Source organism: Lissotriton vulgaris, chromosome 11 (genome assembly GCF_964263255.1).
Source record: "Lissotriton vulgaris chromosome 11, aLisVul1.2, whole genome shotgun sequence".
Taxonomy (NCBI): Eukaryota; Metazoa; Chordata; class Amphibia; order Caudata; family Salamandridae; genus Lissotriton; species Lissotriton vulgaris.
The window spans coordinates 307,482,449-307,507,777 of record NC_141699.1 but is presented as its reverse complement, the minus strand read 5'-3'; the positions used below and the strand labels follow the sequence as shown (position 1 = coordinate 307,507,777).

Genomic DNA, 25,329 nt, shown 5'->3' with positions numbered 1-25,329 from the left:
CCAACATGACAAAAATCCAATCAGTAAAAACAGAGTTAAAAATGTGTAAAGTTGCATGTCAGAAACAGCACCAAAAAGAACAAAGCAATAACCGCTGGTATCTGGCCACATGAGACCAGGGCAAAATCTACAGTTAAGGCACACCACAATGTGGCTCAGCTAAGTTGTGTAACCACAAAACCCAGAGCGTATCTGGGATGAGGGAACTAGAGGCACGGGGTACTGGGAGTCAGCAGCCTCAAACAATAATGTTTAAACACAACAGAGCTGCTCCCAGTAGGGGGGATCTAGGTGCAAATCTTTCCTAGTTTGTGAGTGCAGACATCTCACAAAAAGTGAAGGACTGGTCTCACACACCACCTGGTGTCATGCTTCATCATAGTGCTCTAAAAACTCGGTTTGATAGAGGGCGGGCACACACCTGAGGACAGGCATACACTTCTAAACTAAGTAGGGGTCCTTACAGCAAAAAAGTGAGTTAAAAAGCCATTACAGATTTCAAATTAAATTTAATATTGCACAGAGTGGATTGGATCCTCTCTGTGCTTACCTTCATACTTAGTAGAAATGAGGATAGAAAGTTGCTGAAAAGGTAATGATTAGCAGGTGCAAGGCAAAGTTTCGAGCAGGACGTAGCCGCATGCTGTAGCTCATGATGACACCACTAGGCCAGATACCCAGATGCCGCTTCTGAGAAGAACCGCTGAACGGGATTTGCTGCTGTGGAGAAGAATGTAGTGGGGGCTTCCGCAAAGTCAGACTTTCCAGCAATGTATCTTGGGTGGATCAGTTTGCAGGTAGGTCCCAGTCTCCTGATGGTTCACAGGCCAAATGTTGGTGGAAAATATTTGAAGTCCCAAGTGTCAGGTATGGCTGCTTAGGCACCCTTATCACTACTTCGAATGGTCCAGGACTAGTGTGGCACCACATGGAGGACAGGACTCACTTCAGGCAGGGTCCAGACGTCAATGAGTAGTTTATGGAGCTTGTTGTGTCCCTTTAGCTCAGAACATGAAGCCAGTCAACTAGCCCATTGGGTCACTGTGTTTGTCCTGGTTTCAAGTGGCAAGGCAGGCTGTGAATCCTTTAAGCATAAAAAGTATGCTTCAAACAGCCGGGCACTCCTCTGAAGTACAAAGCAGACTTCAAGCAGCAGGGACGTCTTCTCAAATGAAAGTCAGTCCTTCTATATGCCCTCTGCAGATCCAACAGTGAACTGAAGAGTTAGTCGGAGGGTCAAATATTTATACCTTGTACCAGCCTTTTAAGTGAAACATCTAGGCATTTCTACATCTGGTTGTGGAAATGCCCCTACCCCTTTCTCCTGCCTAGGCTTTCATGAGGTCTACGGTGGCAAAGGTTCTTCATGAGTGTGTTGGAGTAAGTCCCTTTGAAATGTAAATGGGGCAGGGAACAGCAAGAATGGTTCATATTGTCACAAAGTAGTCCTCCTTTGCCTCACTGTCTGGAAGGTATGCACCAAGGCCAACTACCACTCTAATCACAGTCATGTGATGCAGGACACAGTCTGCAGGCACCAAATGGTTAGGACAAGAAAATGCCAACTTTTTAAAAGTATGAACCTAGGGGTTCATTCTATTGTTTCAGCAAGGTTAGACAACTTGAAACACTTCGTAAACATCCATATACCTTGCCTGAAATTATTTACATAGATAATAATTCATCATGACCAAGAGGTTTATTGAAAATGATCACATCTCAATGCATAGAATTAATTTAAACATTTTTGTTAATTTTGCATGACAAATCATAAACATTGGATAGAAATGAACTTCAATGGCCCACAAATTATTCTTGGGTGCTAAAAATCAACAAAAGAAAATATGAAAATGTTATCAGTTTATACAATTGTAATCCACCTTAAAATGTACCAGTCTGCTACTTTTCCAAAAGTTTTTATACCAAAAATCAATACTCCTATCATGAAATAGATCATCAGGGGCTATGACAATTTATTGATTAAACCTGAACAAGGCTTCAAACGTTTTCATTTGAAATGTATTTCTACTTTGATATATTCATTTGTGTACATTTTGTTAAGATGAAACAAAATGAAGAATACTTCAAAGTACAGGTGAAGATGCAGATGGGTTACGTGAAATGTGACATGCCCACAAAAGGTAATACAATATGGCAATGTATTTATTTCGGGTTTTTTCTAATTGTTGTCAGTTCTAGGTCCTGACGATACCCTTAAATCGTCGAGGTCAATGCGCATCAACTATTAAGCATTAAGGAATTATTGGAGTTCCAACTATAGGTAGGCAACCAGTTTGAAAAATGTTGGTGCCTTGTTTAGGTTTAATCAATAGGTTGTCATAACTCCTGATATTCTATTTCATGATAGGAGTTTTGATTAATGGGATATAAATTGCAACATATTGTCACTAACATCCCTATCCATTCCTCAATCATGAGGTCAGAGTACCTCTACTCTGACCCTTTATGTTCGATTTTTCAGAAATGTTCAGCCCCGGGAACCATTCCCGAGCAATAAAAATGGCAGCTGCAACTTTCTGTTCAGGTTGAGTCCAGCCAATCAGAGCATTCTTATTGGCGCATGCATTTTCGATTAATCACGAAATCACCACGAAATATCAGCGTAAGAGATATCACTGTAATTTAAAACTTACATTTCTCAACAACTACTGAACGGATAAACACCAAATAAGCAAAAAAAACTTCCTTGAAATCAGATCTAACTCCCTGCCAAATTTGGTTTGAGTCCGTTCAGCGGTTTGAGCTGTAGGTGTGGCTAAAGCATTTACATTAACAACGCAACATTATTTCACACCTGACATTCTTGGTCCCCCACTGCAATGATCTCCCCAAAGATTTCCCTGACAACCAGCACCTACTTTGACCCTTTTTTGGAAAATTTCATGAAGAATGGTCAAACTACGCCAAAGTTAAAGGCAGGTCAAAAAATGCTTTTCCTCTATTTCCTTACTAGTAGGAAGTTATAGTTAGGATGTGGTTTTCGTAGGAAGAGCGTTTTTTGTTTTGCGATAACTTTTGTGTTGTTTGACAGATCTTCGCAACATTTTCAAAACTAGTTTGACGCCCACTTCAGCTGTTGTCTTGAAAGTTTTGGGGTGATCCGTCAAGCACGGTCAGAGAAAAAGGGGGGTCCCGAAACACATTTTCTCCATGTTATTTCCATAGGAAAATGTAAATAAGGCTACATCACGAACTGGTGAACGGAATTACACCACATTTGGCAGAAATATAGCTGTTGTTGCAAGAAAGAGTCCTTTTTGTTAAATAGTGTAAATCCATTCAGTTGTTGCTGAGCTATTTTTTAAAAAATCCAGTCGTATATATAGGGACGTGGTTGAACCTTGACCCCTCGTGAGATCTGATTGGCTGCCAATAATTCGAACCAGGAAGTGTTGGCAGGCAACTTGTGACTCAGTTGAACCAAGTCACAGGAAAAACATTTTTTTTTTAAAGAAAAGGGGACAGGGTTGAAACACCTGGACCCCTTAGGCTTCTTCAGGGTGACCCACAGGGACCCACAAGGACCCGCAGGGCCAATAAAGCATTTTTTTTAAATAATTCAGTAGGATTCACGCTGGATCGGCGAAGCCTGCCAAAACATTTACAAAAATGCTTAGTTCATTATCGGCCTCCAGGTAGGCCACGTCCGTAAGCATTATTCAAAACAGGAGGGTGGGTGCATGGGCCCCCCTCCTGAAGCTTAAAATGCCCCAGGGACCACCACCTCCCAGGGCTTCTTTAAATATTCATGCAGGAGAGGTATGATTGCCATCCCTCGCTGCCGCATTGACCACCACCTCCCTGGGCTTAATTATTTTAAAATTGAGGAGCTCAAGGACCCCCCTCCCCGGCCCTGGGGACCACCACCTCCCCAGGGCTTTTTTTACATTGAGTGTCAAGGTAGGTTCTGGTTGTCATGGAAAGTTTGGGTTTGATCCGTGCAGTGGGGACCAAGAAATTGGGTCACGAAATAAGGTTGTGTTTGTAATTTCAATTCCCGTAGGAACCTTTACCCACACCTACAGCCCAAATCACTGAATGGACTTACACCAAATTTGGCAGAGGTGGCATGGACCCCCACGCAGACCCGAGCCTGCCACCCCTCCGTGGCTTTCATTTGAAAAAATGCTGGGCCCATGTGGACGCCCTCCCTGTAGCCCTGGGAACCACCACCTCCCTGGGGCTGTATCCTGTAAGATAACTATAACTCGCTCTCCCGCAATGCACTACTTATGACCTCACGTATTACATCGCTCATGGCATGGTCAGTGACATCACTGATGACATCCCAAATGGTGTCACTAATGACATCACTGATTACATCATCCAGTGAATGTGAGTATTTTTTTAAAGTTTCTGAGTGTTAAATATATGTACACCGAATTGTATTGGTGACTACGTGGTTGTATGTTATCAGTCTTTGACTATGCTGCCTTGACCTGCCTTGGAGATCATGGAGAATGCAAAAGTAATAACAAAAATATGAGTTGTCCCAGGGCTGTCACTGGATCACTTTTTTATGAGCTTTGTGGTTGTTGTGCTTGGATTACTTATATTTTGAGTTGTGTGGTTGCTCTGCTGATACAGTTGTCTTGAGGTTACTCTTTGGTTATCGGAATCATAAATAGAACAGTGGGCAGCTGTGTGTTTTGCCTATAGCTGCACTCTCAGTGCCACATAGTTTTGTTCACATTTGAAAAGCTTATTTACTAGTCTAACTGCAGTCCTACACATTTTGCGGAAACCACAACATTTCTCAAAACATTTCAGGAGGCTTACTTGCTATCTCACTCTCATCATGATATCTTTTGAGTAGCATTCAAAATAATCTCCAACTATTGAAAAACAAGTTTAAAGATTATAAACTATCCTCTCAGTACAATCCAAGCGGATTTTAACAGTGATCCAAGAATGCCTTGGAACCAGAGGTACAGTAATTTGCAAATTTACTGTTTTTGCCTGCTTAAAGCAGCAAGATGAGCAGCCAGCTTTATTGGAATACTGATTTGGCCACTGAGTCATTCATTCAGTTAAAGCCAGCACATGCTAGACACATGTATACACGTTTGTGAGAAAATATTATCCATTTCACATTCAGCCTTTCATAGATTCATTCTCATTATGTTATAAAGTGCACTACATCTCATTAGATACATAAATGTGCCAGAAAGCATGTACCTTCCAAAATATTTCGGAAGCTGTTCTTTGATGTTTTATCATAAGGAGGTGTATCATAATCTTTCCATTTCAGTGTGTTTTCCACGTCTCTCCGTGACGGCAGGTGTCTGTTAATAGGGTCCGAGCCTGGCTTCCTTGTTATTGGAATTTTGCTTTCTTTAACATCTGAGCAATATTGGTCAGGAAAGTTAAAGGAGCTGCAAATAGCCTGTAAAATAAAAATATTTACTTGTTTAGGTTCAAAGGTCAGTCACATTACATGCTTATGGGTAGCAGCACATGCAAATTATAATTTGATTGGCTGTCACGTAAAAGTAGCATATTAGTTCAAACCATTTATGTTAAGTCATGCTATGAATATTTGTGCTTCTATTTAGGGGTGGGCACAAATGGTATAATTCTCTCTAGTGTAATTACTCGTAATTACCTCAAAATATACTCTTAGTTATGCATAAATGTATAAGAAGCAAAATCCTTAATTTAACACTATTTATTTAGTGCAAAATGCACCCTCACGTCCAAATAGGCCAGAGGATGCATTTTGTGCTAAGAAAAAAGAACTAAATGCTACAGGACACAAACAGCAGTAGCCAGCAGTCACTCACTCTCTCTTAGTTCATTGTTCTTGAGCTCCTGCAGTAGGATTTTCACCCCAAGTTACTTTTAATTACTCAAACTGGAATAACTGTGAAACTTTTCTAATTTCACATCAGAAGAGTAATGCATTATTGCTGAAATTAGTCTGGCGAAATTAACATTTCTCCCAGGCCTACTACTATTGCCTGAAAATGCTGAAAAACTCATGTTTGAGAGATTTTAACTCAGAATGGGTTTGTTATGTTATGATTACAAAAAAGCACCTGCATTTTTGGCAAAATACTTTTATCATGGATTTATGATGTGGTGACAACCAAAAATATATTTTGTTGAAGTATATATTTGGATCTAATTTGTTGTGTTTTTAAGCAAGATTGTCATACACTGGAGCTTTTGCTGATACATCAAAGTACGTTTAATGATTCCTAGGGGGGGTTTATTTCTCTATGTCTGTATTGCCCATGTTCCTTCGAATACTGGGTGCCCGTTATTCAAATTTTTTTTAATAAGGCAATTCATCACTGTGGCCCAATTTGAAAGCTGCTTAGTAATGTGTGTGAAAGACAGGTTCAAAAGCTGAGTAACCTTAGGATTGGACGCCACCATTGAGGCTCGACATAGGGTGGAGGGCTGAGTGTGGACATGAGGAGAAAGGATGCCTGTGAGGCATGATGCAATGTGAATGCAATCATGACCATGCACAAGATTCAAAGCGTTTGCCAGTATATAGGAAAGGGAGCAGTTATTAGTTTGGGAAGTGGATCCGGGAAATGTAAAAGATAGTCGACACAAGCAATCTGAAGGGCCAGTAATGGCCTAGTTCTTCTAAACGTTAAATGAATGGGCTTACTATGCTACACAAGAGGAGCCTCTGATGCTGAGGATGGTAGGAGGTAAAGCGAGGCTGATCCCAATGATGGGATTGCTAACTTTCCTTAAATATCAACTAATATTAGCTTGTTGGGAGGGAGGGACCTTTAGTGCAGACGTCATTGAGGATCTAACCACTTTTGCATAGCAGTCTTATACTAAGTAGGTGCAAAAGAGACTGCTTGTGGAAAACAATCGTTTGCCCTTTTTTGACTGAGGTGAAGAATGAGAGTGTCTGGTGACTGCTAGAAATCTAGAGGATGATGGTGGGGCAGAAAGTCAAAGCTAGCATTGTGGAGAGCAGAGACAATACAAGGGATGATGGTAAATACGTTGTGAAAATGGAGAGCAAGTACAGGCAGCAGTGGGGATATGCAAATATTTGTATGAAACTATTTGCATAATTCTGCATTACACTAGTAGCCACTTTTCTTGTATCTTCATAAGGGTGCTGCTGTCTGCCCAACTCAGACATTGCACCCACTTAGAATAAGATCAAGAGAGAGGAGCAGCAAAGAAAGCAGAGACCTGAATGTGCTACTTTGGGCTCCCTTGCATCAAAATCAAGAAGATAAAACATTATTTGGCAATTAAACATAGATGAAAGTTAGTTGTAAAGTAAGGACTTTAGCTGGTGTCTTGGACATACTTGACCACTGCTTAGCCAGTTGCACTCTTTTGTCGCTTGCTGATAATGTAGCAATACAGCTTTGAATTTCTTTGTTTATTTTACATGTATCAAGACATAAGGTTCCATCTCCTCCCCCCATCCAAGCATATACAGGCCAACAAGGCCAAAACACAGGTTGAGTAAGTAGCTGGAAACATAAAAAACAAGCATTTGTGAGAGTTTGAGCTAATGGCATTGTAAATGACAATGCTTTTTATTTATGTGTTTTGAAAACCTGCAAGTTGTGTGTAAACACGCACTTTGTAGTTGTTGTTGCTTACGAGAAGCAAGGCTGGTAGTAACTGTGCCTCTTTTACTGCCAGCCTTACTTCTTGTAAGCAAGAACTATAAGTACAAAGTGCATGTTTACCCCCCACTTGCAGGTTTTCAAAACACATAAATAAAGTGCATTCTCATTTCTAATGGCAATAGCTCAAATTCTTGCAAACATGATAACTCCCGTACCAGCCCCACTATCTCCCCTTTGTGCTCCTTCTGAACAGTACCCCTTTCCTTGTAAATAAGCCAACATACACATTTCTTGTGGTGGTCATTTGTTGGCCGCAGTTTTTATTAGGGGTACATATCAATTTCTGGGTTCTCAGTACCACCTTTATTCAGCTGTCAATGGCAGTGTGGCATGACATATTTGTAAACATTATTTTCTTGACAGGTGATTTGGTTGGGTTTGCTTTGACATCCGCATGAAGGAGGGGTGTAGCCGCTGTCCCGGAGTTAGGCCCAACTCACTACCTTGTTGGACTCCTATTATGCCCTGACAACCGGCAGGGGCTGGGCTGCGAGCGCCGTCTCCGTTTGCTACCCCTCTTGGTAGGCCGACTCACCCAGCCGTGAGGCATCATAAGGTGAACGGTCCTACCCGCTGTCCTTCGGTCCCCTCGTCCAGTCGTGAGGCATCCTAAGGCAAGTGGTCCAGTCCCAGAACACCGCCCTCCAGTGTGCTTCTGTGTAAACCATTGTCCCGGTTGTTTCTCGACCATTCTCCTGTCCTTCCAGCAGCCCTGCGACATGGCTGCTCGTTAGGTGTGGTACTGAAAATTCTGGACCCATGTTATAAACATCGTCGTATCATGACGATTTTGGTATCAGCAGACTGAGAATGATTAGAATACTATGCACAAGCATTTTCGTCATATTCGGGCAAAAAAATCACCCTGAAATCAGAGTTTCTGTCCTGAACCCTCGGGTTCCATTTTGTGAACGGCAGCCATTTTGTGATTGCCCTCACATAGGCCAAATGACTAAAGCCAAAAACGAGTCTGAAGGACACGTACACCTTTGCTGACTCCTCTGTGACCTGGGCAAGCTGACTCCACTGCCTGAAGCCAAACCTGTTCGGCCAGTTCCTTTCCCAGTGGCCGAATGAGATTAGTATCAAGGCACAACATATCATAAACCTTTCATCGCACACAAACCATGCCTAATCTTACACACACCTGTCCCTGTTTCTTTCTTTATGACTTGCTTTACGAGGAGGAGGTGCCCAGTTTTTATTGGGGGTCAGTCGATATCTGATGAAAATACTGGGCCTTGCCAGGTAATTGATTGCGGGCTGGACAAACTGAAATATGGGCTTGTCATCATCACTCTGCTTTTTCTTTGTAGTGAAAATATGTGAATGGTCAACCGTAAAATAAGGAATGTTTGCCTAAAGCATATTATTTTGTATAAAAAGAGAAGGCTGGCTTTGTAAGATTTAGCAGTCTCCTGAAAACATACACCGTGTTGTACTTCTAGGATACCTGTTACTGGCTGCAGCCAACAAATACGATCTTTGACTTCACCAAGAAGACTCTGTGTTTCTGTAGTCTGAAACAGGAAGGACTCGAAGTCTTTGGGTGTGTTCCCTGGCACGGCTGGGTTCTTAAAAACCCAGTACTTCAGTTGGTGCCCTCGTGGGGCGGTTTCAGCGGTACCGGTCCAAGCCAGAGGTTCGTAAGGAGCTTCGTGTGAACATTCTGGAGGAATGCCGCCACTTAATCGACCCCTGAATGTCGATGTGGTCCGAAAGTCTTTGCTGCGAGGTTCCCCGCTTCCCGACGGCTACGGAGGACTGCTGCCCTGACTATCGCCCTGTTTTGGACCCTTGATGATTGGTAGAGCGAAACGATAGACGAGTCTTCTGGTGACGTCATCGATACCTCAGTTAAGTATAAGTGGAGCGTCTCCCAGTCCTTAGTTTGGTTCTTAGTGTGGTATCCCCTTGGGATTGCTTTGATTTGTAACTTGCAAGTACCAATGCCGAGGGACTCGTGTATTCACGAGACTATCGTATTCGATAATCCTTTGAAGTTTGAAGCTAGACTAGAGAGCGAAGATGCCTGGTCTTAGCAGACTTGGACATTTGTTTTGTCTTGGTTGTAGTAGGGATTCCCGATTGGAGGACTCGTGTCCGGTTCCTCCGATTGGAACTCCAACCTATGAACTTTATGTGAAGCATGGCGTAGGCCCCATCACATATAATGAAGTATGGATCCGATACCCCAGAAAGGATGGTGTTTTAAAATGGCATCAATATGGTAGTTTTGACACAGAGATTTTGGATAATCTGGAGGTTAAACGTTTTAAGAAGAAAGCCCGGCCGGCAATGCTTGACTCTTTCCGCATATGGCGCAAAGAAGCCAAACAGAGAGAAATTAAATTAGCTAAGAAGAATAAACAAGAACGTGGCATGTCTATGGTACAAGCTGCTGTTGCGTTTAGGGATAATGAGGAAGAGCAAGAAAGCGAACAGATGCTTAGAGTGAAGAAGTTAGCGGTAGATAGATGCTACCCAGTTTTGCCACCTAAAGAGCAGGAAGAAAAGAAAGAACTTGCGAAAGATCCTTTAATGTCGCATCTATTGAGTTTGCCACCCCCTTATGCACAGAGTGCTACGGCACCACCGCCACCACTTGTGGCCGTGCAACCTCCGGTTGTTGTGCCACCCATGATTCCTCCACAGCCAGCTCCTTTTCCGTTGGCTACTGTTCCTTTGGCGCAGCCTCCTCAGGGGCCGCCAACTTTGCCTTCCCCTTTGTCTGCTACTCCTACACCTGTCTCCGATACTCCTTCTGGTCCGACTTTGGATTCTTCCACTATTGTTCCATCTTCCCATATCCTTCCATCTTCTCCTTCTACTAGACAGCGAATGACTGCTGCTTTTTCTGGTTTTCTGACTCCTTTGTTGGGACAATTGGGTATGTCTCTAGTTGATGAGCGTAGACAATTGTGTAGTCAATTGCCTGATACGGATGAGCGTGTAGTTTTGGATCATATGGCACGTAGATGGGTTATGTATACCTCTCAGTATGATCTTGAGGGTATTATGGATGTTTTTCAACAATGAAAAGCACCGAAGCAACGGTACGTTTTTGAAATGATGTGTGTGTTCCTCCATGAACAGTGGATGGACGAAGTGGGTAAAGCTCCTGAAGAATTGTATCGAGTGCGTTCCGAGTTTGCGAAAGGGACAATAGTGAGTCTCCTCGACATCGAGAGAGTGGTGTCGACGTTGTTGTCATTTCGTAATAACGCTCCTTCTGAGCGATTGTTTGAGCCTGATTCATCAGTTAGGAGAAAAGTGCGTCGGTATCCGATGCGTGAGGTTCCTCCAGTTTGGAGACCTGCTGATGCAAATGTTGTTCCACCTGTTGTTGCACACTTTCAACGAGTATGGGTACATGTTCCTTGGAAGCGTGTTGAAGTTTTGGCGATTAAACAGACTTTACGTGATCCGCGCAAAAATCCGGCGGGATATTATAAAGAGCTCACTCAAACTGCAGGTTCATGCATCATGAATTTAGCGGACATAGACATGTTGTTTGGTAATGTTGTTCCACAGCCTATCTGGAATGTGATTCGACATACGGACCAAGATCATGAATTGGGTGATACATGGGTTAATATTGTTGCAGCAAATGATAGACAAGTTGGAGGTGCTAAGCCTGAAGATCTAATTACTCAACTCCCTGGTAGAATTATTACCTATATGAAGACTTTGATGCCCGAAGTGCGTGTTAATTGGGACAAGTTGTCTGCATGTAAGCAGAAGACAGATGAGACTGTGTCTGACTTTTTCACGCGGTTTGAAGAGACCTTCGTCGACCATAGTGGTCAGGATATGGCTACCGAGGGTGGCCAGAGATTGTTCGTTGATAAATTCGTGCATAATTTACTTCCCGAGTTGAGCACTAAGTTGAAGGATTCTGAGAGTGCTTGGGCTGTTTCCACGTCAGCACAGATTTTAGCTACGGCCCAGTACTATGAAAATAGGCGCAAAGATGAGTTAGAGAAAGCGGATAAGAAGACTAAGGAATTGAAGACTAAAGTTCTTCTACAGCAAGCTTATCCACCCCGTACTAATAGTCAGCGCGATTATCAGCAACCTCAGCAGTATTCGAGAAACTCGCAAAGGTTTGAGTCTTCTCAACAACGTTTTCCATATGGGCCCAATCAGTGTGCGTATTGCAAAGAAGAGGGCCATTTTAAGAGTAGTTGCCCGGTTTTGTTACAGTGTACGAATGGTGCTTCTGGCGCAAGAGGTCGAGGTGTTCAACAAGCCCCTAGAGGTAGAGGACGTGGAAATTTCCCCCAGAACGCGCGTTCCTTTCCGCCTCAGAATTCAATTAATAGTTTTGAGCAGCAGAATAACGCGTCTGGTAGGACGGCTCAGTACTATGCTGACGACTACTATGCAGAAGATGAGAATATGGAAGGTAATGATTGCTAGGACAGCCATGGATAAAGAGAGGGAGTTGTTTCAGTTCCAGTAGATCAGAGTGGACCTTACGTTGAGGTGATTACATCAGGTGTGTCAGAGCCTTTTCTGTTGGATACTGGTGCTACAAAGAGTTCTATTATGCACTCTAAACTCCCTGGCGCACCTTTGTCTGGCAAAATGAATGTTTCAGTAGGTTTTTCTGGCGCCCCGGTTAAGAACCCGATTTCTAGTCCTATGTCTCTTTCTGTTGGACCTTATGAATTCGAAGCACCCCTTATTCTGATGACAGGTTGTGGGGAGAACCTTTTAGGATTGGATCTGTTGAAAAGACTATATGCGACGTTGTATTGTTCTCCTTCGGGAGTACAACTTACACTGGGCAAGAGAGTGGTCTCCCCGATGTATTTGTCGAAGGATACACTTCCGACAGAATTGTCTTCTCTTCCAGGTGTTCTTTGGGCTACTGATCCTAACGACGTGGGTCTTTTGGAACTACCGCCATATATTGTAACATTGAAAGCCAATGTTAAAATGCCCCAATACAAGATCTCTAGCGAAGGTGAAAAGGCGTTGTTAGCGATCATTTATGATCTGATTGAAAAAGATGTAATTGAAGAGACAAGAGGCAACGTTTGTAATAGTCCTGTTCTGCCTGTTTTGAAGCGTACTGACCCTTCCCAGCCACCTGTTTACAGGTTTGTGATTGATCTTAGAGAGGTAAATAAAATAGTTGTGCCCCAGTTTCCAGTTGTCCCTGATATCACTGCCTTATTGACTATGATTCCAGCTTCAGCCACTTGGTTCTCGGTGATTGACTTGAAGAATGCTTTCTTCAGCATCCCGATTGCCGAGGAAAGCAGGGATATTTTTGGCTTCAGTTTAGGAGGCCGAAGCTTCCGCTTCAAACGCGCTCCTCAAGGCTACTGTGAAAGTCCATCGATATACAGTCAGGCTTTAAAAACACAGCTTGATACGATTGTTTTACCTGATGGTGCTACCCTTATTCAGTACGTCGATGATTTGCTAGTCGCTGCAGATACTGAGGAGATTTGGAAACAAGCCACATTGTCGTTGTTGCGTCATTTGTCTGATTTGCATCACAAAGTGTCTCTTTCAAAATTGCAATATTGTCGACAAGAAGTAACCTACTTAGGTCATCTCTTATCGATGGAGGGCAGGAAACTGGCCCCAGAAAGAATTCAGGCAATTGCAAAATTGAGTGTGCCAAGGACACAGAGAGAAGTGCGTGCTTTCTTGGGCATTACATCATATTGCAGACAATGGATACCGAATTTTTCTTTGTTGGCCAAACCTTTGGTGGCATTAACTTGTAAAGATACACCAAATCCCATTCCGTGGTCTGAAGATTGTCAGAAAAGTTTTTCCGAATTGCGTGATGCATTGTGTTCGGCTCCTGTGTTGGGTACCCCCGACTACAGTAAGCCCTTTACACTGTATGTCCATGAGAAAGAAGGTTGTGCATTGTCAGTGCTGACACAGTCTTTCAGAGACAAACAGCGTCCATGCGTGTATTTTTCGTCGACTTTGGATCCGGTAGCTAAGGCGTTGCCAAGTTGCTTGAGAGCCACAGCGGCAGCAGCTGTTTCTATTCGACAGTCTGCTGGATTAGTGATGAATAATATGTTGATTGTAATGGTTCCACATGCGGTGGACACTTTGTTAAAAAGAACCAAGACACAGCACTTAACTAGTGCTCGATTGTCAGGTTACGAGTTGACACTGTTAGCGAGTAATGTGCACATAAAGAGGTGCAATACGTTGAATCCAGCCACGTTATTGCCGATTTCAGTAGAGACAGGCGATGTCGAACAGCATGATTGTTTTCTCAGGACAGAAGAAGAAACGAAAGGGAGAGTAGATCTAAAAGATACTCCTCTTGTGAAGTGTGATGGAACCTTATGGGTGGATGGTTCATGCTTCAAGCTTCCGAATGGTGATACAACTGCGGCATATGCTGTCACGACTTTGCATATGATTGTTGAAACTGCACGTATATCACATAATTCAGCTCAAGCAGCAGAGTTGATTGCACTTACGAGAGCGTGTGTGTTGTCGAAAGGAATGAGAGTGACAATATATACCTACAGCCAGTATGCTTTTGGTGTGGCTCATAGTTTTGGACGATTGTGGAAAGAACGTGGGTTCCTGACTTCGCATGGAGCTAAGATACAACATGGTCAGTTGCTGAATGAGCTTCTTGAGTCACTGACCTTGCTGTTACAAGTTGCGATTGTGAAATGCAGTGCACACAAAAAGGTTACTGATGATGTTGGTCGCGGAAATGCGTTTGCAGATGAAGTTGCAAAAGAAACTGCAAGGAATGTGATGAGTCGAATGTATGTTGCAGGTCCGGCGAGATGGGTTCCAGAGAAGAGTATGTGTGAAGATACGATTGAGAGCGTGAAATCCATTCAAGCTGAAGCATCAGAGAAAGAGTTGAATGAATGGAGAGAAAGTAAGGGTAGATTGGACTCGAATGGTTGTTGGGTTGAATTGTCAGAACATCAGAGATGGTTGTTACCCGATGCGTATGTGCTTGCAGTGGTGACAATGGCCCATGGAATGGCTCATATCAGTGTGAAAGGGATTTGTAAGTTGTTAGCTCCAGTAAGGCAAAATTCTGGAATTCCTAAGTGTGCATAGAATGTGGTCAAGAATTGCATGGTGTGTCTGAAATACAATCCTGGGAGGGAACCCCAACTCCAGCTGGTCATTTTGCGCCTCCAACGTATCCGTTCGAGGTTTTGCAGCTAGATTTCATCCACATGGAAAGGTGCAACAATTTGAAATACGTACTCATTGTTGTTTGTGCCTTTTCGAGATGGTTAGAAGCATATCCCCTGAAAGACAACACTGCCTTGTCCACAGCTAAAGCCCTTGTCAAAGAATTCTTCCCTAGGTTCGGAATGCCGAGAATGGTCTGGAGTGATAATGGGAGTGAATTTGTGGGTCGAGTGATGACGAAAGTATGTGAAGGGCTAGGTATTCAGCAAAAATTCCACGCTGCAAATCACCCCCAATCAGCTGGACTAGTAGAATGCTATAATGGCACGCTAAAACTGAAATTGGCCAAGATCCAAGCGAGTTCTGGTCTTAAATGGCCTGACGCTCTGCCTTTAGCACTCCTATCAACAAGAATGACTGTGCATTCGCGAGTGGGACTTAGTCCATATGAAATTGTGTTCGGCCGCCCGGCCAACATATGGGGAGTGCCAAGGCCAACAAAATTCAGTGAAATCGAACACCCTGTACTGCTTGATTATTTGTATGAATTGACGGCTAAATTGCGTGTTTTACACCAACAGGTTCACGATACTCTGCCTCAGGTCTCTGAAACTCCAGGACATCCTATCGATCCTGGATCATGGGTACTGGTCAAGAACTTCCAGCGGACAAAGAATGACCAGCCCCGTTGGACCGGCCCCCACCTCGTCCTTCTCTCAACAAGATCAGCTGTTCGAGTGGAAGGGAAAAAGAACTGGGTCCACGGCGTACACTGCAAGAGGGTCCCTTTGCCTCTACCGTACGACCGGTGGACCCAGGAGGGGATCGCTGACTCTGAGACTGAGACTGTGCCTCGTTTTCTGCCTTTTAGCGATGCACGTGTAAAAGGAACAATTTCTGAACAAGAAAGTGACAATGTTTTGCAAGAAGCTGTGCCACCGTCAATTCGATTGAACACTACAGAGCCTGAACTCTTGTTCCAGAACCAGACAGTACCTGGAAAAAGCCGTTATAATTTGAGGCCGAGAACTATGGACAAATAAAAATTCTTTTTCTTTGCTATTTTTGAAAGTGCAGCTTTCTCATCTGAGAAACTTTCTTATTTTTGTTTTTCGAACCGCCATCCGGGTTCAGCTGCTAGGGTCGCGGTTGCCCAAGTCTTTGGAGTGCAGCTGAAGACGTTAGATCGACAGTTCTGGTTGGTCTAAGGGAGTTGCCCTGGACTGACAGAAGCACTCCTTAGCATAAAACACCCTACCGCCGCGGGCAGCAATTAGAGAGGATGGAGTTTTTCGAGATGGAGAGACCTGCCAAACAGATGGACTTTAAAGCCAGAATGTGTATATTGATGACAAAGAAACGATTTTTGATATTATGTATTTTCATGTTGCTTAGTGTAATGACGTTTTTAATAGGATATGTTTTATTCTCTTTCCAAATGACATTTGCACCCACTACACAGCCCATACCTCCTTCTACTGTTTCCTCGCATTCTTTTCACCCTCTGCCTGAACATGAGTCCACTAGAAGATTAGAGTTTATCAATAACTCCTTCATTCAGCTTTTACGCCAACACCAATTAGTAGTGAACACAACTAATTGTTGGGTATGTGGTCTTATGCCACATACGACAGATAAGGGTATCCCATACTTGGTCTTACCATTTAGTTACAATGGTTCTTTGTGGGCGTTTCAGACGATGTTCATATATGCCATCGAACCATATCCCCCACGTTCCACGAGAAGTAACTCGAGCAACAAGGCATTGGTAGTGGGAATCACAAATATGAGCATAAACATTGACTCGTATAGAACGATTCCCAGATTTGAGTTACAAGCTTACGCTAGATGGAACATAACAGGATATTGAGTTACTCTGAGTGAGAACCAGCGAGCAAAGAGATCCTCCCCGATTTGGATTGTACCCCATCAGGGCCACCTATGTCTGCAAGGTAATGGCAAAAATCCCAGAGCTCAGTTAGGGAAAAATGTCTGCACTGAAAGATATGTTTTTGCATCTCGGACTTCCCCGTCGTTCCTAGCAGCTAAGGGTACCTATTTCATCTGCCATGATAGAGCCTATACATGGTTGCCCCCTGACTTCTCGGGCACATGTTTCGTTTTGTTCCTGTTGCCTCCCACCTACACGGCCACGGCAGATTACCATAAGACAAGGATAGTTAGAGGTGTCATTAGTAAAGAAGACACTGCAGGACAAGAATTTGGAGATTTCGTAAAGGGTTTTCTGCCGTTTTGGGGACCTATGGTGAACAGCAGGAACGTAAGGCAATTGACAAGGGTGGTTGAATCCACTGTAGTTGAAACCGCGGGTGCCCTTAGTAATTTGACTGCTGAGCTCCTTATGACTCTTCAGAACAGGGTCGCATTAGACGTCATACTTGCAGACCGAGGTGGGGTATGTAAAGTGATCCAATCAAGTTGCTGTGTTTTCATCCCAGATAACGCTCCGACAGTCTACCAGGCCATTTCCAAACTGCATAGGATCTCTGAATCTATCCACGTGGATAAAGGAGACTGGTCATTGATGGGGTGGTTCTGGGAACTGATATCCGCCTGGGGATGAAGATTCTGATAGTCATTGGGATGATCTTAGCCATTCTTTTCCTGTTCTGTCTGTGTGTACAGTGTGCTCCTGCAATATGTGGCCTCTGTGCTACATCGTGTGTATGGAAACCTGTATCAAGAAACGAGCTAAGTAATAGGATGATGCTACAGCAACATCTCAATGACTTTATGAATATAGACCTGGACTCAAATTAGCGTGAGTATAGGTTATTGCCTATGTAAGGGCAAAAGGAGGGCTGTGGTTCTGAAAATTCTGGACCCGTGTTATAAACATCGTCATATCATGACGATTTTGGTATCAGCAGACCGAGAATGATTAGAATACTATGCACAAGCATTTTCGTCATATTGGGGTGACGAAATCACGCTGAAATCAGAGTTTCCGTCCTGAACCCTCGGGTTCCATTTTGTGAACGGCAGCCATTTTGTGATTGCCCTCACATAGGCCAAATGACTAAAGCCAAAAACGAGTCTGAAGGACACGTACACCTTTGCTGACTCCTCTGTGACCTCGGCAAGCTGACTCCACTGCCTGAAGCCAAACCTGTTTGGCCAGTTCCTTTCCCAGTGGCCGAATGAGATTAGTATCAAGGCACAACATATCATAAACCTTTCATCGCACACAAACCATGCCTAATCTTACACACACCTGTCCCTGTTTCTTTCTTTATGACTTGCTTTACGAGGAGGAGGTGCCCATTTTTATTGGGGGTCCGTCGATATCTGATGAAAATACTGGGCCTTGCCTGGTAATTGATTGTGGGCTGGACAAACTGAAATATGGGCTTGTCATCATGACTCTGCTTTTTCTTTGTAGTGAAAATATGTGAATGGTCAACCGTAAAATAAGGAATGTTTGCCTAAAGCATATTATTTTGTATAAAAAGAGAAGGCTGGCTTTGTAAGATTGAGCAGTCTCCTGAGAACATACACCGTGTTGTACTTCTAGGATACCTGTTACTGGCTGCAGCCAATAAATACGATCTTTGACTTCACCAAGAAGACTCTGTGTTTCTGTAGTCTGAAACAGGAAGGACTCGAAGTCTTTGGGTGTGTTCCCTGGCACCGCTGGGTTCTTAAAAACCCAGTACTTCAGTTCAACAATTCCTCGCTCGTGCTGCTCCTCCCGCTCCAAAGATAGGAGTCATTCTGGGGGAAGCTGGCTTATATCCCCTCCAGCTAAGGTGGCCGGGGTTCACGCCATACCCCCCATTGGGCTGTTCGAATATTGCATGGGGCCCATTGGCCGGGGGGGTAGGCACCGCCGTGGCTACCGGGTTGGGGGGGGTGTGGGGGTTCCTCTGTTTTCAGCGCGCTTTTTGCGCCGCAAACCGGTTCTGGCTGGAGGTGTGGGGGTTCGGCGTCTGTTATTGTGCCGGCCTCTGATGCCCCTGTTGGGGGCTGGCCTCTGCGAGACCTATTGCATTGCAAATGCTTGGTGAGCTCTGAGACGGAGGCAGCAGCCATGTGCATGTTGCCATTATCCCTTGTTCCTGGAAATACTTTTGAGTTCTAGAGATCCATAAGTAAGATAATTGGGCTTGACATGTGGCACCGTTGTCAACTGAAAAATCTTAGAAGTGAGAGCGAATTCACTTCACCTTCTTGAAAAAATAATGTACCTTTCCCCAAGATTAGAAGAAAAGCTTAAGCGCAAAGAACTAAGTGAACCTGTTAACTGGGTGCTTTATACTGAATCTATTGTTTAGTGCCAAAAAATAATATTTATTTAGGAGTGCAACTATAGTTTCCTGTGCAACATGTCTAACCGCAGCCTTCGGTGGATGGGTTCACGCAGTCAGGTATCCTAGATAGAGTCATCAGACAACAGGACTCCTTGTAGAAGATCTGTAATGCAAGTAACTATTTCACCCTGAAAGAGCGGTGCTTTCGTACCATAGACCATTAGTAGGTGCAGAGCAGAACAGAAACTGTCTTTTTACTTGTACATTAGAAGAAAAATAGAGAATTACCGGCCCTCCATTTTCCTTTTTTTCTATTAAGTTAAAAGGGCACTGCCTCCTTTTACTAAAAGCAACGTGGCTCCGTTCAATAAAGTTTTGTATTTAGAAGTGCAGTGACATAAAGGAGTGTAGATTTAATAGGAATCTGACAAGCTGTGGCAATAAACTATTCGTTGCAGATCTTTCAAGGCTGATTACTAAAAGTTTTCGGTGGGAAGGACAAGGGTCAATTAAGATGACACATGGGGGCTAAAAAGACCAGACATTGCTTGTCTCCCAGTATTGGACATTTTACAGAGATCAACACTTCCATTAGGTGCAACTCAAGAAGCCCAAGCCTTGCACGAGCCATTTGAAATGAAACCCTTTTCTGTTGGCTGTCAACTACCACCTTAGTGATAAGAAAAGAAACCCTGAACCTTTTAAATACGCATTAACTTGACTAGGAGCAATAAACGAATAAAACGTAATAAGAAATGTGTAACTGATCTTAATTACATTTCTGATAACTTAAATATACAAATATATTTCACTAGCAAGTGCTGTATGTAACGAATTACAGAATTAATTTGTAATGAAACCAGTAATAAAATATAGTTAAGAAGATCGTTTCAGTCCCATTAATACTAATTATTTAATTATCAAAAACAATGTAAATCAAATAAAACGCCAGTGGAATATTCAAAGTTGGTGCAATAATACGCAAGGCTTTATAGTCATTGAGAGGCAGGATTTTGAAGTTGAAGAGTGGCATTTTATTTGTGTCCTGCTGAGCCTGCATGATTTCCATTTGATGAAACATGCCCTCGAACGTGGCATTCAGCAGCAAGTTGTTTTCCTACCTATATTTATATATATCCGGGTAATTGAACTTAAAAAGAGCAGCACTCTCACCAGCTTAGGCATGTGCAATGCCACTGAAAGGATGGTGAACGGAAACAATAAATTGCCAAACCAAGAGCTATGTAAATGTAAAGGCAGAAAGAACAAGCACTGGCGTTGCCAATATTTATTTATTTATTTATTTAGCGTGTTTATAAAGCGCTAGAATAGACTCCCTAGGGAGTATCTCCGCGCTATATGACTGCCAAGATCTGCAGGAGATCGAATTACATGACTGCACTCTAATTCTAAACTATGCGGTTAAGGCCTGGAACAAGAACGTCTTCAGCTTTTTCCTAAAGGCCAGATGGTTTTCAAGCTGCCTAAGCTGGAGAGGAAGGCCATTCCATATCTTTGGTCCCCTTACCGACAGAGCCTTACCCCCTTGCCTTGCCCGCTTGATCCTAGGAATCGTAAGAAGCAGTTGGTCACTGGACCGTAGAGCACGGGAAGGGACATACGGCACAAACTTGTCTGCCAGATAAGAGGGACCCAAAACAATGAAGTCCTTTGTGCACCGTACAACAGATTTTAAAGATGACTCTCTGGCGAATGGAGAGCCAATGAAGCCTGGCAAGAAGTGGTTTTGATGGTGTTCTGGGAGGGGCATTTACTACCAGCCTAGCTGCAGTGTTTTGCACGACCTGTAACCTGTCCAGATCCTCCTCATTAGCTGACAACAGGAGGCCATTACAATAGTCGAGACGACTAATAACCAGCGCCTGGACCAGGGTCTTTCTAATGGTGTCTGGAAGCAGTGGAAAAACTCTGCGCAGCAATCCTATGGTCCGAAAACAAGACCCAACAAGGTTGGTAACATGCTGCTTCAGGCTGAGTTCTTGTTCCAGGCGGACCCCTAGATTCTTAACTATCTGCTTAGGCTCAGGGACTGGGCCAAGATCTAAAGGCCACCAGTCAGGAGCCCAGCAGATTTTAGCCTCACCGAAAAGCATAACCTCTGTCTATGAAACATTGCACTGCAGCATGTTCAAAGACATCCATTGGGAAACTGCTCTCATCCCCTCAGAGAAAGAATGTAATACCTCTGGAGTTAGATGGTCAAAGGGAAAGAGCAGCTGGGTATCGTCAGCATATGACACTGGACGAAAACCAAAGGCTCTCAGGATATTTGCCAGAGGGGCCACATAGATGTTAAATAATGTAGGGCTCAAACAAGAGCCCTGTGGCACCCCCTTAGTAATCCTGGTCTCCTTGGATCGAAAATCTCCCATGGTGACACATTGGGTTCGATCCAAAAGAAAGCTCTTTAGCCAGTCCAGTGCCATGTCCCCTAGTCCACTCCCAGTCAGACGCTCGACCAAAGTTTCATGTGAGATGGTATCGAAAGCTGCCGATAAATCTAGCAGCAACAGGACAGCTGATGTTCCCTTGTCCTGGAGCATGCGTAGATCATCGGTAATCGACAGCAATGCTGTTTCAGTACTGTATTTTGGTCGAAAGCCCGACTGAGATGGATCTAGTGCACCAGTGAGTTCCAGGTGGTTAGACAGGTGCTTGTTGACGTGCTTTTCTATGAGCTTGCCCAAGAAAGGTAACAGGGAAATGGGTCTCAAATTGGACATATCAGCCCACGCAGTGGCGGTGTTCTTGCGGATGGGTCGCACTTGGGCTCTCTTCCACTCTAAAGGGACACAGCCTGTGTCCAAAGAGAGGTTGATCAAACTTTGGATTTCTGGTGCTAATATGCTCCTCACTGAAATCATCACTCTCGGTGGAAGCTGATCCATAGGACTTCCACTTTTTATAGTTGTAATGAGTCCCTCCACTTCAACCAAACTGATGTTCGGAAAATCTGTTAAAGTGGAGGCGGGGACATTTTTACTCGCTGGGGCCCATGTGGGAAAGATGGCCTGTCCAATGGAGCCTATGGAGGCATGAATTTTATCATAGATGATTTCGATCTTATTCGTGAAGAAATAAGAAATATCATCACAAAGTTGTTGGGATGAAGAGTCAACACTCTCACATGCTGCCGGCTTCAGAAAGGAGTTCAGTATCTGGTACAGCATCCTTGGCGCATTTCCTACTGCCTCTAGTTGTGAGGTGATATGTTGTTTACGGGCTGTTCGAATAACTTTATGATATAGTTTTAGCGCCCTCTGATACTCCTCTTTATCTGACTCCGAATGGGATGTACGCCAGGTTTTCTCTAACTTTCTAGTTTTCCGTTTCATGGACCTCAAGTCCTCTGAGAACCACACCTCTTGATTTTTAGTTGGGCGAGTCTTAAAGGTCTTCATTGGAGCTATATGCTCAATGGCAATGGTTACAGCCTTTTCATATTTTCCTAGCGCTACATCGATATCGCTAGTTGTACCATGCTCTTGAATAGAGAAGGCCTCTCTCAAAGATTCACTAGTTATCTTGTGCCATTGTCTCCGTTTTCTAGGAATCTGAGTAGATTTTTTAGGAGTAGGTCCAACCTCAGGGATGAAGAATTCTAACGTAAAATGGTCGGTCCATACATTTACAATGGGGGCAGAACACTCAATTCCGGGAAACCTGGACATAATAAGGTCCAAAGTATGTCCGGCCCTATGGGTGGGTCCTTTATTGCGGAGCAAGAATCCCAATGAAAGAAGATCACTTAAAAAATCCTGGGTTTCTTTTTCCTCCTTTAACTCTGCGTGTATATTAAAGTCACCCAATAGCAGGAAATCTCTATCGCCATTAACATGGGGGGCCAATAATTCCAGTAACATATTGGAAAAGTTGTTCATAGGTCCAGGAGGCCGATAGATCAGCGCACCATTCACAAAGCATTAGGTTTCGCATTTGGAAAGTTGGAGCTATTGGTTTTGTAAATGACATTTTATATTTATATATTGTTATAGACAATGCCAATAACGATATATAAATATAAAATGTCATTTACAAAACCAATAGCTCCAACTTTCCAAATGCAAAACCTATTGGCAACGCCAGTGCTTGTTTACTTTTATATTGCTTTTCCATACATCTCTAAATGACGAGCTATAAACGTTTTGCTCTGCTAAAGCATGTTTTGTATAGAAAAGAACGAAATTCTTGAATGTTTGTTGCTCAAAAACACGCTGCTTTCTTTCATCCGTGGACTTTCAATTATGATTCTAATTTCCAACTTTTTCTCTATCACTGGACTGTTTGCCGTCGCTATTGCAGCATGTTGCAGCTTTGATGTAACACACTAAGAAAGTGTTCTCCTTTTTAATAATCAGCAAAAAAAAGCATAAAATAGACAAAAAATAAGTTGGTGTATTTCGAAGTTGTCAACAATTAAGACGTTCACCAATGGAAGTCAGTTTTGTGATTAACTTCATACATGAGTAACCATAATAAAAGTTTCTATATTGCTCTTCTGATGTTTTGATGCGCTACAAGCAGTGTGTGCTACTGTTTCCCTGTTTACCTGCACTCCATTTATCCAACTTGGAAAATGGAAAGCTAAGTCAGTCAGCCTTGCTACGATTTGAGCCCTTGAGGTACAGATCACCACATATTTCAGCAGCAAACATTCAACTCACTAAGCCCCCCTTTCTGGAGAATTCTTCCCTGTTTTCGATTATGCTTTTATAGGGTGAAGTTACTAAGGAGGAAAAAATCCATTGACTCTTCTATACTTCTCAATGGAACTTTGACTGTTACAGGTGCACTCTTGAAGGTGTGCCTTCTCATTATGACTATGGTGCAACAGCACGAAAAGGTACACAAAAGAGGCATGCGCTGCTTTGTCAAAAAATAATAAAAACCAAGTGGGAGAGGCTCCAACTTAATTAAAATACGATGCCCTTAGCTGTGTCCCTTTTTTTTATAGCACAAAGCTATTTCCCCTTTGGACGGTATCATTTCCTTCCAGAGAATGTCTGGACTATGAATAAGACATGAGCAAGTGTACAATACAAATGCTTGTCTGAGAAGCTAAATTTCTAGTGGGTGGTAGGTAAGAATTGCTAATCTGATCTGCTTGAGTAAACTTAAAACAAGGATTAGGGTAAGATTCCCGAATATGTTAATCTTCCTTTACAGAAGTAAACTCCAGTCCTGCCATCAACCCCATGGTTTAAAGTTTGAGCGAACAATGAACCAATTAAACTTCAGAAAGGAAAAAAATCTCCCGCACAAGTTCAGAGATTGTTGTCCAAAATACTGAATCGTTTTCATTCTTAGGTTTTTGGCTCGGTTGCAGAGGACCAGGAAACAGGGCAGCATTATGTTAGCGTGCACCCGTAATGTATTTCCAATTAAAAGCACTTTCGACAAACTTGGTTTTACATCTTTCATGTTACCGCAGCAATTATCAATCAATCAATCAATCAATCATGTCTTGGCGGCGAGGTAGGAGAAGGACCGTCATCCTGTGGTGGCTCTTCGGATGCGGGGGACGGCGGCGAGGGTGTGGCCGGTCGATCGAAGCTGGCGTTTGGGAGCGTAGAAGTTGAGGCGGCTGTTGAGGTATCCTGGTCCTTGGTTGTGTAGGGCTTTGTGAGCATGGGTGAGGAGACGGAAGGTGATTCTCTTGTTGACCGGGAGCCAGTGCAGGTCTCTCAGGTGTTCGGAGATGTGGCTGTGACGGGGGATGTCCAGGATGAGTCGTGCTGAGGCGTTCTGGATCCGCTGAAGTCTCTTCTGGAGTTTGGCGGTGGTTCCTGCGTAGAGGGAGTTGCCGTAGTCCAGGCGGCTGGTGACGAGGGCCTGGGTGACCGTCTTCCTGGTCTCGGTGGGGATCCACCGGAAGATCTTACGTAGCATGCGCAGGATGTTGAAGCACGACAAGGAGACGGCGTTGACTTGTCTGGTCATGGAGAGGGAGGAGTCCAGGATGAAGCCTAGGTTGCGTGCGTGGTCTGTTGGTTTGGGTGCGCTGCCTAGGGCGGGGGGCCACCAGGAGTCGTCCCAGGCGGAGGGTGAGGATCCCAGGATGAGGACTTCCGTCTTGTCCGAGTTTAGTTTCAGGCGACTGTTCTTCATCCATTCGGCTACCTCTTTCATCCCTTCGTGAAGGTTGGCTCTGGCGGTGGCGGGGTCGTTGGTGAGGGAGAGGATCAGCTGGGTGTCGTCGGCGTAGGAGATGATGTTGAGGTTGTGCTGGCGTG

General features: G+C 43.7%; 1 protein-coding gene across 2 annotated transcripts in view; it reads right to left on the bottom strand.

The window, feature by feature from the left end:
• Positions 1-25,329, bottom strand: part of LOC147679699 (tyrosinase-like) — a 369,594-nt gene that overhangs the window by 318,358 nt on the left and 25,907 nt on the right. Inside the window, exons 2-3 of one of the 2 annotated variants that reach the window (XM_086943278.1) lie at positions 5,200-5,407; positions 491-1,822 (exon numbers count right to left, since the gene is read on the bottom strand). In XM_086943278.1, coding sequence (XP_086799404.1) covers positions 1,713-1,822; positions 5,200-5,407 — 318 coding nt within the window. In that variant the 3' untranslated portion in view covers positions 491-1,712. Of the gene's footprint in view, positions 1-490; positions 1,823-5,199; positions 5,408-25,329 lie in introns of those variants that run through there. The other variant, XM_086943277.1, reaches the window with a different exon arrangement.